Here is a 16,274-nt window from a genome sequence, read left to right on the forward strand (position 1 = left end):
TCCTTTCTGTGCAACCTAAAAATTTCCCATAGTTTGTCTATCAAGCAAATTCCTATTTTGAGGCCTGAAGGAATGAGTAGCAACAAAAGCAATGAGCGCTAGAACAGGAGTCAATTTGTTAGGCACATTACATTATGTATAGTCATAAGGGGAAATATTGTCTAAAAAGAACAAAGCACTGCTAGAAAAAAGGAGACATAAAAAAGAACGAAAGACAACATAACCATAAAAACACATACGTGAAGGACTGTTTGCAAAGAAGCGAGGCATTTAATGACACAGAACACAGAGAGAAGCTAATGGGCCACAGAGGACGAAGAGAAGGGGGGGGGGGGGGGGGGGGGGGGGGGCGAGAAGATTTATGATGATAAAAAAGAAGGCACTGTGAGTCTAACACCTTAGGTCGGTTTTACACCTGAAGAATTTGGTGCAGTGTTTAGCTCCAAGTTAATCTTTCACAATGTGTTTCTGTGAGAAGTGCTTCAGTTTTGTGCAGTTACAGTTTGGAATAAATCTCTTAGAAACACATTCCTTCAGGATTTAGGTTGTTTGGTTTCGAAACATAAATATCAGCTTCCAACACTCTGAGAAGCTGTTTTGCATAAGCAGTCGGATGCTCGCATCCATCCACCACTATGATATGGCCTGGTAGCTCAGTGGGCAGCAGGTGTGTCCTTGAGCAAGACACTTCACACAAGCTTCCCACTGCTTTCTCCAAGGATGAGTTAAATGCAGCGACTGCTGGGAGTCAAGAAAGCCAAAGAAGAAGAAGAAGAATCGAAGAAGAGAGAGAGATAGAGAGATAGAGATATAGAGGAGATAGGAGAGAGAGAGAGAGAGAGAGATATATATAGATAGAGATGAGAGAGAGATATATGATATATATATATTGTATTACATATATTCAGATTATGTAATAATATACAAATTATACTAATAATACTAATAATAATAATAATAGTTATTGTTATTTTCATTATTAAATGGTAATTATTATTATGAAAGTTTGTTTACTGAAAACGTTAAGTTATGGGGATAAATAAGTCCGATGTGACACACATGACACAGAAATGCCAAGTGTTAGAAATGAGGACTTTAACATTCACAGTCTATCCTTGATTCATATGTGGGAAGAAGTATCCTAGAGCCCAGGTTTTAAAAATTTCTAAGTCTCATTTCATCAGAGCTCAAAATCTCATGGCCTGAATGTGAGTGCCTCATGTCAAAGACCTGGCAGACTGATGAGGAAGCATTCAGGGGTAGATGTGGTGCAGGCTGCTGGTGATATTGGTTTTGGTGGTGGTATATATCACTACGCGTCGGTGGACTGATGCTGAGCTGCCTCCTGCTCCTGGGGAACGTCTCTGACGGCCAGGATGCGTGTGAGCATGCTCTGTAGAGTGCTGTCCTCTAACGGCTGAGACGTATACCAGTAGGAACTGAGGAGGTCAAAATGGAAATAAACCAATGTTAACATTAGTGAGTCCCGCATTTACGGAACAGCATAAATGTGTTAAGTTAATAAGCTGATGAATATCTGGGACTGTAAATGACCTGTCTGTGTGGACGTCCTCCTCAGGCTGGAGGTAGAACACGTTGCTCCGCTCCTTTGCCGTCTGTGGGCTGGTGGGAAGCAGGAGGACACTGAGTATATGCTCAACTTTCTAAACTGTAATGGTGACTGTTTCATTGTGTGTGTTTGTGTCTGACCATCTGGAGAGGTAGAACTCATAGAGCCTGACGGGACACTGGAGGGGGTTGGTGACGTTTTCCAGCATCTCCAGATCTCCTTGCCTCCTTCTCAATCGTTCTAGAAGCACATGTCAGCGCATACATGTGGCTCACGTTGGACAGCAGGCATCATGGACGCATTTCACTGCACGACACCCACCTGTCTCCTCCTTGCGAGGCGTGACAGTGCTCGCCCTGTGGTGTCGGACGCAGTGAACTTTGGATTTGGAGCATCGGGTGAGGTTGGCGAAGGAGAGGTCCTGGTGTTGTGCCAGTGTGGTGAGGTGGAAGTGTTTGGTGCAGAAGAACAGCAGCGTGTTGAGCAACACTATGGGCGAGTAGGCTCCCAGCTGCTTACACTCCCACAGGTACGACTCTTTAACACGGGAGGGAACAACGGCGCCTGGTGGACAGAACACAGCTGAATGGAACAATGTTGCTACATTCATGTTATGTCTAAAATGGTCAGAATCAATTGAAATGGTTAAGTTAGTAATGATGATTCAGTACAGTCGAGAGCGTTTGATAACGGTCCATGGTCGTACCATTAGGCAGTAGTTTAGGCTTCCAGAGTTGCAGCATCCCAGTGATCTCAGTAGAAAACTGACTGTAGAGCGGGTCAGTGAAGATGTTTTCTATTCGACCCTTCATAAACAGAAACTGTCAAAAAAGAATAGAGAATCAGTGAGTGCAGAAAAACTGTGACTTTACAAGGAGGAGCACTGTGTGTGCGTGTGGACCTGCTGTATGCCCAGACACAGGTAGAAGACGCCGTCTGGGCTGTAGCTGTCCCCATTCGGCCGCCTCACTTCTTTGACGAAGCGCGACAAAGCGGAGCTCAGCTCAGCAGAGTCGCACTGAAGGACGTCTTCGTTGAAACGCACCGCGTCGGCTGCATGTGGAGACAGTTGGAGATACAGTATAAAAAACACAGCCGAATCGTGTGTGGGAGGAAATGGAACCGGAAGGAAAGGAAAGCAGGTGAGGACTGGGGCCCACATTCTGGTGGGCGCTCGCTGCGCTGCCGGACCCAGCTCCTCCAGGCTTTGACTCCGTACAGGTGGTTCAGCTTGGAAGGGGCCGGAGCCGCTGGACCGAGGTCCGGAGAACCGGTCCGCCTTCGACCCTGGACACGTCCAACACAAAAGGATAAGCAGACTAAAGCGGTGACCGTGATGAATGCTTTTACTTCATGGTTTGAAGACTGGTTCAGCATGAAGGAAAACCTGTCTTCCTTTAATAACGTTCATTGACTTTCAGCCTGTTTCATACCCGTTTGCGGATGGAGAAAACCTCTCTAGGCCTCTTCACTCCTCGCTGTGGAGCAGACGACCTCTGACCTAACGATTCTGACCAACACACACAAGAGAACCAATGAGGGAGTTTATGTTTTCCTCCACTACCAATCTGTGAGCACCCTTTTGACACCTGGTGTTGAAATGACATTTTGTGACATCTCACCAACTGGAAAGTCGGCCTCCAGGTCCATCACTGGAGAGGACGGAGGCTGCTCGGCACCTGCTTTGCTCCCCTCTTGCTGTGCATTTGGCTGGAGATTAGTTGATTCTGTGCCCCTCTCTGTAAATCTTGGGTCGGATTGCTCTGCTTTTTGAGTCTCATCTCCACTGTTCATGTTTTCACTATAAGAACTGCTCTGAGCTGTAGAAGATAAATACAAATGACCAAAGATGAGGAATCATGAAGGGCATTAGATAATATATAAATGAATCCACTTTTCCCGAGCCCTCACCTGAACTGGACGGAGGCCGGTCCTTCAGATTTGCTCCCATCACAGCCAAGGTCTCTGATTGGACGGCTGCATCTTTCACATCTTTCGTCTGCGATGGTACTACTAGAGGTACTGGGACCTGGTGGGAGGTGAAGAAAATCTTTGAATTTGCTGCTGCAAAGGATCAGCACGTGAAATCAACGGAACTGCACCGCACATGCATAGAAATAATGTGAAGGCACATACAGGCACGAGCACAGCCAGTGGAACAGGTGTGTGCTGGGCGTACATGTTCATGGGCACTGGAACGAAGACGGGTACTGGGACGGGCACCATCACCACCTTCACGTTGTCCTCTCCACCTGTGGAGGGGACAGAGGTGCAGGAGGGAGACGTGGCAAGATTAAAACAAAGAGGAAGAGAAAGAATGAGACAGGGTGATAATTGGTTAGAACACACTCAAAGATAAGCAGAAATAAAAGTAAAAAGGAAACATGCATGGCCTTCCTTGTTTTCTGGCTCTTGTAGGCGATTGCTTGTATTTCAAGCCGTACATTTGGGAATTTGTTTTACACACAATATGTTTCAAATTTTCAGTGTAAAACTTATTTTGCTACTTATGCTATTGTGTTTTCTTTTTTTATTGTGTTTTCTATAAATAAAAAATTCATAATTTCTTAATAAATGTTTAAATGTCCATATATCCCAGAAACAAACAGCCAACAAAATGTTGCATATGTTTTACCTAAAATAAAAGAATTGACAAACATAATTTTAAAACGTAGGTTTCTGGCACAACTACTTTGTGCTGCTGACTTTGTCCCATATGATGCGTGTTTTTACATGTGCAATAAAAGTAAGTGTATTAAAGGTCATGTCGATAAATTGCTATTGAAACGTTTGGCCAGCGGATGGCGCTATTCCTAGGCTCAACACGCTATTTGCAAACACTTGGTCTCAACTTTCTGCCTTCATATACAAATAAAACGTTCACATCTTATTTACATTCATATTCGAACAAGGGCTTTCTTATGTCTTTGATCATGTTACGTTCAGGTGCAGGAATAACTTGAACTTTTTGCTTTGTGGCATAAAACATTTATTACTTATTTATGTGTAAAGTCTCTAAATACTCCCATATATATATTTTTTATATTTTCATTTCAATCAACATTGTGTTTCATGAACTTCATTATATAAAAGTAAACCAAGTGATGCAATATGGAGTTACCATCTGAAACATGTCAGTTTAATAAGATGAGAAAAGAAATTCAAACATAAACCAGCAGGATACAAAAGTAGAAAACATAACAAAGGCTTGTAAACATCAGGGACACAATCCAAGTCAGGATGAAATGAATCAAACGATATGAAGACAACAGCAGACGGATGAAGTGAAGTCTGCCTTAGTTCACAGGACTGCATCAGCAGTGAGGTACAGCAGAGACGTTCATCTTTCATACATTCATTCAAAACACGTTAACAGAATATCCACAAGAACAAAGCCTTCAAACAACTTAAAAATGTGAAGTGATAGATTTCAGCATAAATAGTGGCTGACAGAACCTCTTTCATTTGTGGTTGAGAGACCGTGGACCTGCACAAATACCAGGACTAACACTGCCTTAATTGTTTAGCCCAACTGCAGAAGGAATGTTGACCAAGGAGACGTTTCTGGGTCTGGGTGCAGTTTGGTTGGGACCTCACACACGACGTGCTGGATTTAAACTTGTAATTTGGTGAAACTGCAGTTTCACCAAATTACCCCCCAATGCAAAAAATGAACACATCACTGAGTCTTAAGGTGTCAGACATGTAACTCACCAAACGCACCGTGGTTCAAATCACATTTAATAATAGGTTTGTCTTCTAATTTCACTTTGTTTCGACACATTACATTATTGTCCATAATTCCAATGTTGGAGTATTTGTCCATCATAAACCAGTTAGTTAAAATAAGTTATACACAATATTGGCTTTTTTTTGCAGTCTGAGAACCATAAAATTAATGTTAGGGTCACAAGTGGAGTGACGGTGTAAACACAGAGTTAATGCTGCAGTGGTTTGATCTTTGTCCAGTGAGAGAAGAGGACAGCGTCCTATGGCAGCTCATCAGGAGGCTGTGGAGAGAAACACTTGGATGACACTCGACCCTCTTATGTCAGCTGCATTTAAAAAAAGGCCACTACAACAGATCATGTACACAAATATGAAAATGGAAAGTTAATACTGAAAACACTTAGTACAAATAATTCCTTACTATTTAAATCTGTCTGTTTAGAGCAGAGTTGAGCATTTACTGTCATTCAGTAAGCTCACCTTGCTGTTCCAGTTCAGGAGTTTTGTAGATGAGTTTGGTGTGGTACAGTTCAAAGCAGGGCACAGGGCAGAGGCTGGGCTCCCCTGAACACGTCTTACAGTAATATGACGTTTGCCTCGTCCCTGCTCCACGGTCCAGCTCACAGTCTTTCATTTCAAAGTTCTCCTCCTCTTTTCTCCTCCCGTCTTCCTCACCGCGCGCCTCTTCCGTTTTCTCGTCCAACTTCTCCGTCTTCTGCTTCTTCCTCTCCTCGCCTCCTTCTTCCTCCTCCTCCACTCTCTTCCTCTTGTGATGTGAGCAGACCTTGCAGTCGGACTCGGTGCTCCTCTTGCCGAGGAAATGGCGTCCAGCGAGTCGTGCCGGCAGACCGTTACACAGCTCGGCTTCTCCCTGAAGTTTTACCGACACTGCTGGAGACATGGATGTTTCAGCAGGCGGCTGGTTGGAGTGTAAGGGGCTATCTAGTGGAGCTGGTGCTACTGAAACAGCTAGTTGTTAACAATGGGTAAGTTGATGAAGAAAAGAAATGAATCAAACACATATTGAGTGCTGGGTTGTGACTAACACAAATGGTAAAACTGTCTTTTCAATTGTTAAATCATGGTGATTAAAAGGACGCATCGTATGAAATTAGCACCAGATATTTAACACTCAACTTACCATTACTCAAGTACTTAAGTACTAAAGTACTTAGTATCACTTCATGCTCATGCATCATTGGTCAGGGTTGTGATGGCACAGATGTTTAGTTTCGGTTTGTTTCACAAATATTACAATGTAAAAAAATAATGGCAATGAAATGTTTTTAGTATTTAATAATAGGATAGACAAAGTTGCAAAGTGTGTGTGTTTGGTGTCTGTAATAGTTTGTGATCCTGCGTCCAGCTGTGCAGCTGATCTGAGATCTGCTGAAGCTTCTTTGTATTTACCTGCAGTCTCTGTGGAAGGCGCAGGCAGTTGACACATGATTTCTTGGTCCATAGTAAATGGCCGACACAGAACCGACTTGTTCTTCATTTGGCGTCGACGGGACAGAGGCACACGCATTGCATCGGTCTGAGTACTGGCCTGGACACAGACATTAAAAGACAAAAATAAGGTTTGAGTAAACCTCAAATGAGAGATTTATCAGACAGTAATAATGAGAAGTGGAACATAACTGCTATGAGATCCACACACAAACACAGATTTCATACATGATCAAGGTTCTTGCTGTCAATGTTGGAGGATGGAAGTGCTCCTAAAAGAGAGAGAATCAAACGTCAACAATTGGTTGAGAGACAATTGTACTAGATACCAACCTGTTGCTGTTTGTGTGTACTCACCAGTCAGAGAAGCATCTGCTGACACATTGGGCTGAGTGGCTGAGCCATTGGCCAGTGAGACGACATCAGCGATGACCGGGTTCATCTTTGATGAGTGGTGGGGCTGAGTTGGAGCTAGATGGAATTAAGGAAAAAAGGATTGGCACCTTAAACCCATCTGATGACTTTAATAACAGCAGCGACGTGACGTGACTTTACCATGTGGCTCCTGTGGAGCCGATCCTGTTCCGTTACTACTGGAGTGTTGACTGGTCTCAAAATGCAGGTAGCAGTACTGCAGCAGGCAGGTGAGGTTACAAAAGTTACAGACTGAGCCCAAACACTGCAGCTTCTCAGTCATGTAGCTTTGCTTCTTACAGTTGTCACACCGCCCCATCTGGACGAGAGGAGAGGAGGATGAGGAGGGAGAGAGACGGATGAAGAACAAAGTCTAACTGCAGAGTACGGTCATTGTTTTGGTTCAGCTTCTTCTTACCCCATAGTAGAATACTGTGTACTGGGACATGCACTGAGGTCTGCAGAATTCCTCCATCTTGCCTCCATAGTGGCTGTGCACCGTCCTTTGGGTAATGCTGTAGCAGTAGCTGCAGGGACGCCAGGGCTGGTCCTTGTTACGAGACATCAGCTCTTGTTTGAAGAGTAGTTTACACTCTGCGGCACATCACAGGTATGGACTTATATTATACTACAAACACAAGGTTGTCCAGAAGTACTGCCTGAACAGGGTATTTGTAGTTGCTTATTGAGCTGGCTGCTGGTCACAACAGCTCCTGTCCTCTTACTTCTATTTATTACTTTCTTCACTTATTTAAGTTTACCTTTCTAGTGTGTTGTTAGTAACATTAGTGTACACAACCTGTACACAGCTTTTTTTATAGTTTTTCTAAGTTTGGCGCAGTACAAACGCTGTTTTTAAAGCTACGATGTGCGTCGGGGTCAGAGCGCGCATTGTTTACACCGCGGAGCAGCTGATCGCGCTGCGCAGCGCCGTAGTTCTGCCCAGAGACAGACACGAGATCACCGCTGAGGTGCTGGTGAAGTCCCGACGTGGGCGCCGCGCCGGAAAACTACGACGGGAGAAAACGAGACGCTTCAGGCCCGCTGTCCCCTCCGTTATCATGGGGAACGTGAGATCTCTCCCCAACAAGATCGACGAGCTCGCGGCGCTCACACGGTACCAGCCGGAGTACAGAACGAGCAGCGTCCTGCTGTTCACGGAGACCTGGCTGACGTCACTCATCCCGGACTCGACTGTCGCACTGGCCAATTTTCATCTGCTACGTGCGGACAGAACGGAGAACAGCGGTAAGAGGAGGAAGGGAGGGGGTCTGGCTGTGTTTGTGAACACCAGGTGGTGTATGCCACAACATTGCACTGTCAAAATGAAGCTGTGTAACTGTTGAGCTGTTAGCGGTGGGCATGAGGCCATTCTACCTGCCACGGGAGTTCACACACGTTATATTATTTGCTGTGTACGTCCCACCCTCCGCTAACGCTGACACAGCTTCTGAGACCCTGCTCTCAGTCACCAGCAGGCTGCAAACACAGCACCCACAGGCCCTCTTCCTGATCTCTGGGGACTTTAACCATGCACCTCCTTCAGCTGCTCTGCCTACATACACCCAGTATGTGACCTGCCCCACCAGAGACAATAAAACACTGGACTTATTCTATGCCAACACCAAAGAGGCCTACGCTGCATCCTCCCTCCCACCGCTGGGCAGAGCTGACCACAACATCCTGCATCTCCTGCCTGTGTATAAACCTGTAGTACACAGGCAGCCGGTGGTGCCCCGCACAGTGAAGAGGTGGACAGCTGAGAGCGAGGAGGCTCTCAGGGACTGTTTTAACACCACTGTGTGGACGGAGCTCTGCGACCCACATGGGAAGGACATTAACGCAATAACAGACTGTGTAACGGATTACATCAACTTCTGCTGTGAAAACACCGTTCCCACCAGGCGGGTTCGGTGTTTCACCAACAGCAAACCATGGGTCACCTCTGATATTAAAGCTCTGCTGAAGGAGAAGAAGAGAGCATTTAAATCAGGGGACAGGGAGGAGCTGAGGAGGGTGCAGAAGGAGCTGAGGAGGAAAATCCGTGAGGGGAAGTCCAGCTACAGGAGGAAGATGGAGGAGCAGCTGCAGCAGAACAATGTCAGTGAGGTGTGGAGGAGCCTGAAAACCATCTCAGGCTTCAAAGCTCCACACCCACAGGCTGAGGGGGACCTGAGCTGGGTCAACGAGCTGAACTCACTTTAATAGGTTTGACCAAGCACCCACTCACACCTCCCAGCAGCTGCCTCCAAACCTTTTGTCACCTCATACCACTGGATTACCAGCCCCCACAGCCCTTCACACCTTTACACAAAGCCCTCTACCCTCAGCCCTGACGACTGGTGACTCATCCCAACCACACCCCCTCACTTCACACCACACTGAGTCACTTCCTCAACCCCTCATTTCACACCACACTAAGACACTCCCTCCACCCCTATCCTTCTCCAGCACCCAGGTGAGAAGTGAGCTCAGGAAGATCAAGGCCAGGAAAGCAGCTGGACCAGACGGCATCAGCTCCACACTCCTAAAGTCCTGTGCAGGCGAACTGTGTGGAGTTATGGAGCATGTCTTCAACCTGAGCCTCAAGCTGAGGGTGGTACCACAGCTCTGGAAGACCTCCTGCGTGGTACCAGTGCCCAAAACACCGCACGCCAAAGACCCCAGCAGCTTCAGACCAGTGGCTCTGACATCACACCTGATGAAGACACTGGAGAGACTGGTCCTGGGTCACCTCCGCTCTGCAGTGGGAACCTACCTGGACCCGCTGCAGTTCGCCTACCGACACGGCATAGGAGTAGACGACGCCGTCATCTTCCTCCTACATCGAGCCCTTTCCCACCTAGAGAAGCCCGGCAGCACTGTGAGGATCATGTTCTTTGACTTCTCCAGTGCCTTCAACACCATCCAGCCGGTGCTTCTGAAACACAAACTGGAGGAGGCTGGTGTTGACCTTCATCTGACGGAGTGGATTATGGACTATCTCACAAACAGGCCTCAGTTTGTGAGAGCCAGGGACTGTGTGTCTGACACTCTGACCTGCAGTGCGGGGGCCCCACAGGGGACTGTACTGGCCCCCTTCCTCTTCACCCTCTACACGTCAGACTTCAGACACAACACGGACAGCTGTGTTCTGCATGAAGTTCTCTGACGACTCTGCGATCGTCGGACTGATCACCGATGATGACGATGCAGAGTACAGAGGACTCACTCAGAACTTTGTGGACTGGTGCCAGCGGAACCACCTCCTGATCAATGTAGGGAAAACGAAGGAGATGGTGGTGGATTTCCGCAGACAGCAGCCTGCTGTCATCTCACCGATGCACATCCAGGGAAGGGACATTGAGAGAGTGGACTCTTACAAGTACCTGGGAGTGCATCTGAACAATAAACTGGACTGGACTCATAACACGGATGCACTGTACAGGAAGGGTCAGAGCAGACTCTATGACTCTGTGGTGGCATCAGCCATCCTGTACGGCGTGGTCTGCTGGGGCAGCAGCATCACAGCGAGGGACAGGAAGAGACTGGACAGGATCATCAGAAAGTCCAGCTCTGTCCTGGGCTGCACTCTGGACACGGTGCAGGAGGTGGGTGAGAGAAGGGTCCTGGCTAAACTGACATCCATCATGGACCAGGACTCTCACCCACTGGATGAGTCACTGTCTGCTCTGGAGAGCAGCTTCAGTAGCAGACTGATCCACCCTCGCTGTGTGAAGGAGAGATATCGTAGATCCTTCCTACCTGCTGCTGTCAGACTGTATAATCAGAACTGTCGACCACATCCCACCACAGTCACTCACCCACTGCATCAGTGGTTTATATAGCAACCTGCTCTGCACAATATTTGTGTAAATCTGTGAACAATCATGTATATTGTTACCGGTACAAATCTTATACCCATTACTGTGCAATAACCCTGCAATGACCTCATACTCACTCTAACTGTACTGTACTGCTTTGTACAGTGCCAACACAAACTGTTCTGTACCTGTATTCTTGCTCATCTGTACTGCTGTTGTGAGAGGTAATTTCCCCACTGCGGGACTATTAAAGGTTTTCTTATTCTTATTCTTATGTATCCAGGTATGTGGTATACCTGGATACTAATGACTGCAGGTTAGTACAACAATAAGAGGAAAAAACACTTTCACCCACGTTCACTGCAAAATGCCACATCCTGTTTGTTGTAGCTGATGGTGTCAAAATGCACTCGCTCCTGTTTACAGTACTGGCACTGTGCTAGGATGTTCCTCTGGGTTTTATACTGCTCACAGCACGTCTTACAGCAGAACATCAACATTCGACCCTGAGGGCAAAACGTTTCAAGGTTATTGTTAGCATTTGGCACTTGAATATGTTAATATGAGCTCCTGTCCTTACTTGGTGACTGAACAACACAGGCTTCGTGTTGAACTGTTTACTGCACTGATGACATGTGAGTTTGGAGGCATCACTGACCCCACCCTCTGCTGGCTTTGGGGGCTGGGCAGGGGTTGCTCTGGCTTGGGTTTGGCCTGGAGTGGAGGGTGTGGATGTGGCTGAGGAGGGAGGAACCAGTGGAGGTACTGAGCTGTGGCTGGGGTGATAACCAGAGTAAGGTACCGAGGATGGGTAGTCCTGAGGTATGGGAGGGACAGAGTTGGATCCAGCAGTGGGTCCTGGTTTGGGGGGATCTGTGCTAGAGGGGTCCCTGAGAGGAGAAGAGGTTTTGCTGGTCGAGTCTGGATGCGAGGGATGCCCAGACTTCTGTAAAGACACAGTGGGATAATAAACACATGTTTTACAGGTTTTATCCTGAAATATGCCCCATCAACGACTGTCAGTGATTCAAATTAAGTAGTGATGTCTTTACCCTGTAGACGGAAACACAGTCATAGGAGCAGAAGTTACGAATGGTGCCATCCACCATGGCCAGATGATACTGAGGAACAGCGCTCACCTTGCACAGGCTGCATGGGAACGGAGCACCTGGCAGATAGAGGAACACAAACATGTAACCCCCGACCCATTTCACTGGTGAAGTGTGTAATGCGTTGCTCCTTGGTGTGGTGTCATACCAAGGAGGGTGTGTCGGGGAGGTCGACTCTGTCCCACACAGGAAGATGAACAGTAAAGCTGGACCTTCCCCTTTTGGTCTCGTTCCATGATGGTGGAGGACACTATCACGGTCTTCTGACAGTGGGCACACTCTATTGACTTTCTGGAGGTCTGTCCAACACCAGTTTTGCACAGGTTAACATTTGTCACGTCACTTTTTCTCATTGCATGACTTCTGGGTGCTGAGGCTAAAATCTCTGCTACAGACTCGTACCTGTTTGTAGGTGCCAATGCACGTAGGACCACAGAAGTTGAGCTGGGATCTTTCAATCATGAGTGTCTGACAGGAGTTGCTATTACAATAAAGTCCGCAGCCTTCACAGCAGTTCAGCGCCAACTGACGTAACTTACGCCATGTTTGGAAACAAGCATCGCTACAGAGCTTATGCAGACGGCCCTGGTGCGTGACCTCATGCTCAATTAGCTGTGGAGACGGTCCCAGACAAAAGAAGCACTCACTTGACAGATAGTCACGTTAACCTTAAGTCTTCATCACATTTTGTGTTTCATACCTTGTTACTGACTTTGCAGATAGTGCAAGCGGGTCTCTCAGGAGGTTCATCCACTGATGTCTGAGGCGGCTTCTCTGGCTTCTGCTCCGATCGCGGGTCAACAATCTTCTCAGCATTTCTCCTTTTGTGCCTGAACACAGACAGACAGAACTGGCCACAAAAGCTGATGTAGTTGCCATCGCCTGCTAGAAACGTGACCATGTCCTTGGCCTGGGAAATTTCGCTGTGGGAAATAAAAGCAAAAATAAATGCAGTCAAGTCAGGTTGGATTTGCAGATAATTGGACAAATTTGTGACTGAAATCAACATGTACCTGTTGCACTGGTAACAGGATCTGATCTTGGCTAGAGGTAAATGGCCTGTCAGACACACTGTAGAACAGAAGAGCTGCGTCGAACCTTTTCTCTGGAAGGCTGTTTGGCCTTTTAGCAGAACCTAAAGCACATAAACAGATATATAAACATAACATACTGCCGTCTCTACTCTTTAAATTGGTGCAGTTGTGTGTGGTTTTATTGTATTGTTTTAAATCAAACAACAAAGAGCACAGTACCTTAGAGCAGCCACTACAACGGACACCACCAGAAACAGGAGGCTGAGGTGGGCGTGGGGGAAATGGTGCCAGAGGCGGTAACGAAGCTGGGACTGGAGCTGGTGGTCTGATAGGAAGAGAAGCCACGGCTTGTAGGAGAGTGCCTCTACCTGGGATAAAAAAGGCAGTTGGAGGCAAGGCTGGGCCGGCTACTGGTACTAGTGGAGGAAGAAGACAAACCATTGTCATCTAGACGAGAAGGCTGATGTTTTCTTAACCAATAGCTGAAACACACTTACAAGTAGGGGACACAAAGGGGTTTGATCCTCCGACAGAGTAGACAGAGCTTATCCTCAGCTCTTCCTAAAGTGGTCAAACATTAAAGAGTTATGGTCAAACATTACGAATTAAGTTATCATTTAGTATTAAACAAAAGATATCAAGGATTAAACAACAGACACATAATAATGACCTTCTCTCCTACACCTACCTCCTGATGCTCCAGTTCCTCCTTGATCTGCCGGATGGAGCTCTGAGGCAGTAAAGCAGCATTGTACCCTTCATCAATAGGTTCATCTTTGATGTTGACATTAGGCAACGTTGGGGGAGCGCTATCCTCAACTGGAGCGGTGTCAGATTTCTACAACAACGAGCGTTTGCGTGACGAATAAGTGAAGACTGAAATATTACTTTAAATGCTGCTAGATGCAAGCTTTTCCTAAGCTTACCTCTCCCTGCTGACTATCTTCTGTCTCTTCAGTTTGGTTCATGCCTCCATCTGGCAGAATACGTACATGAAAACATTAACAGCAAACAAATAAAACAGCTCCTGTATACTCCTATATAACAAATAAGTTAGACATAATGCAGGAATTTTGTCCTCTGAACCCATCTTAGGTTCCCATGTGAATGCAGCCTCACCTTGGCTATTGTCAGGCGTGTGCTCCTGGGAGGAGTGGGAGGTGTTGGTGGAACCACTACTTCCTTCCTTCTCTCGCTCCTCCTCTTCCTGATCGCACTGATTTCCACTGTTCTCCTCTCCTGACTGACTTGGTTTTCTATTTGTCTTACCCACATCAACATCCTCCAAGGAGCCCAATGGCAGGGCAAAGTGCCAGTCTTCATCGTCTTCCTCTGGTCCGAATGAGGGGAGGCCGTCCAGTGCGTCGTCAAACACTGCTCGAGCTCCTCCTCCTTTATTAGTTCCCATGGTGAAGGAGGCTTGTTGGGCAGAGGCCGGGGAAGAAACGGGAGGAAGGAAAGCCTCTCCAGCTCCTGTGTCCATCTTTTCTTCATGTCTACTGCTGCTGCTGTCCTCCTCCACCTGCTGGATTACCCCTTGTTCTGAAGTTTCATCTCGTTCCTTCGTCTCATCCTGACCGCCACTCTTAGAAGAGGTACCAGAACCCCTGGAAGATTCAGCGAAGTTTCCCAGTCCCATCACTTCATCAAACACTCGGGACAGGTGCTCCTCATGCTGTGGGTGAGAGGAAGATTAGCTGTAAAGAAGCAAACTCATGCCTAAGTGTACAGCTGAACAATCTGGAATTAATAAATAAAAATACAAAATTATTATAGTTATACCTCTGCATTCCTATTATGATGTGATCATGTGCAGTGAAACAGATCTACTGGACTAACTGCTGCACACAGTATCTTCTGCTCTGTTGTATGTTCATCTGACCACCAGGTGCCCCTGCTGTTACATATACTGCCTCCAGCAATGATCCCATGAAGACCCTGGCTTAATAAAACCTTAATTAATAACTTTTACATACACACAGAAGTACAATCACCAGAGTCTGATGTCATCTGTTTGATTAGCGTAAAAGACCATTCATTATGTTTGATTGTGTTTTTAACAAATGCCTCTATTAAGCTGAGCACTGGCCAGATATTTATGGTGTGGGACAACGAGGAGAAGCCACACAACATTTCAGATTACTATAGAGAGGCTGGTTTAGACTAGCGGCGTTAGCAATGCTTGCTATTGTAGACAATAACAGCTAGTGCTGCTGTCCTTCCAGTTGTATAGAGAGGGGTCCCACCAAACTCCATTTAAATGTGCACTTTATCACATGGTGCTGTGTTTGTAAGCATAATCACATGTATCATATAATCAATGAACACAGTGTAAAGTATTAGAACAATAGCATTTTATTGACTCTCATTTCAACACGACTTTAATAAAAACTCAACTTTTGTAATGTTCACAGCAGACAATCAGCTGATCCATAGAGTCACACTACTGGACACATACAGGTTCCTTTGATACGTTCTCGGGCGCATATTCTTGTATTCAGAATTTCCCACTGTGTTAAACTGAGCTCGGCATTGTAGAAAGCATCAGTGCAGAATGGCCAGTGAGCTAGCTAGCTAATGCTAGCACAAACGTGCACACATCGACCGGAAGCTGCTCTCAAATGACCGAATGTCACAATATGTGGCTGGATCAAACAGCCACGTCAGCTTCTCGCCTAACTATTTCTCTGATGGATTTCCGTGCGCGTACTTCTTACCTTTAAACGTTTGAGTCTAAATTCCTCAGAATCCGCCATGTTTAATTATGCTGCAGACGCCGCGCTTTCAAACACCGCCCACCTTAGAGGGTTATGGGTTATGTATGCAAGTAGCTCCAGAGACGGGGGGGATGCTACGTGGAGGAGCTGGCAAAACATGATTGTACTGAAAAAATAACAAACTGAAATATTTAACCCAACAACATTTAACAACATTGTTCCTACAATTAACAACAGTTATTAATTATTCTAATTATATATTTCTTTAATAAATAGCCCATACTAATAAGAAACTAAACTGAACAGGAGGCTAACAGCTCACCTTATAAGTCTTGTATTTGTAATAAATAGTAAAGCATCACTACAGTCAGTAACACCCACTTTGTGTAGATCACTGATTACAGTGATCTACAGTGAATTATCGAGATCAAATTACTGTAACTTCAGGA

General features: G+C 46.2%; 1 protein-coding gene across 3 annotated transcripts; it reads right to left on the reverse strand.

Moving 5' to 3' along the window:
• Positions 1-952: 952 nt before the first annotated feature.
• On the reverse strand, positions 953-15,942 carry LOC114848247 (zinc finger MYM-type protein 4-like). Of its 3 annotated transcripts, none has more exons than XM_029138588.3 (30): positions 15,826-15,898; positions 14,891-15,046; positions 14,228-14,783; positions 14,035-14,084; positions 13,797-13,946; positions 13,606-13,669; positions 13,328-13,524; positions 13,088-13,209; positions 12,775-12,997; positions 12,477-12,686; positions 12,223-12,373; positions 12,018-12,133; positions 11,546-11,911; positions 11,321-11,471; positions 7,581-7,756; positions 7,304-7,481; positions 7,106-7,219; positions 6,977-7,020; positions 6,710-6,848; positions 3,707-3,822; positions 3,482-3,599; positions 3,193-3,390; positions 3,004-3,080; positions 2,731-2,857; positions 2,472-2,623; positions 2,277-2,391; positions 1,892-2,134; positions 1,711-1,810; positions 1,555-1,623; positions 953-1,439 (listed from the first exon to the last, which is right to left on the reverse strand). In XM_029138588.3, exons 3-30 carry the CDS (start codon positions 14,745-14,747, stop codon positions 1,313-1,315), a joined length of 4,413 nt encoding a protein of 1,470 aa, XP_028994421.1. In that variant the 5' UTR covers positions 14,748-14,783; positions 14,891-15,046; positions 15,826-15,898; the 3' UTR covers positions 953-1,312. The 3 variants fall into 3 exon arrangements, with proteins under 3 accessions (XP_028994421.1, XP_040925090.1, XP_028994419.1); XM_041069156.2 differs by having other exon boundaries at positions 14,891-15,050; positions 15,826-15,876; XM_029138586.3 differs by lacking the exon at positions 14,891-15,046 and having other exon boundaries at positions 15,826-15,942.
• Between the last annotated feature and the right edge of the window lie 332 nt (positions 15,943-16,274).

The sequence above is a fragment of the Betta splendens genome, chromosome 22 (genome assembly GCF_900634795.4).
Source record: "Betta splendens chromosome 22, fBetSpl5.4, whole genome shotgun sequence".
Lineage (NCBI taxonomy): Eukaryota > Metazoa > Chordata > Actinopteri > Anabantiformes > Osphronemidae > Betta > Betta splendens.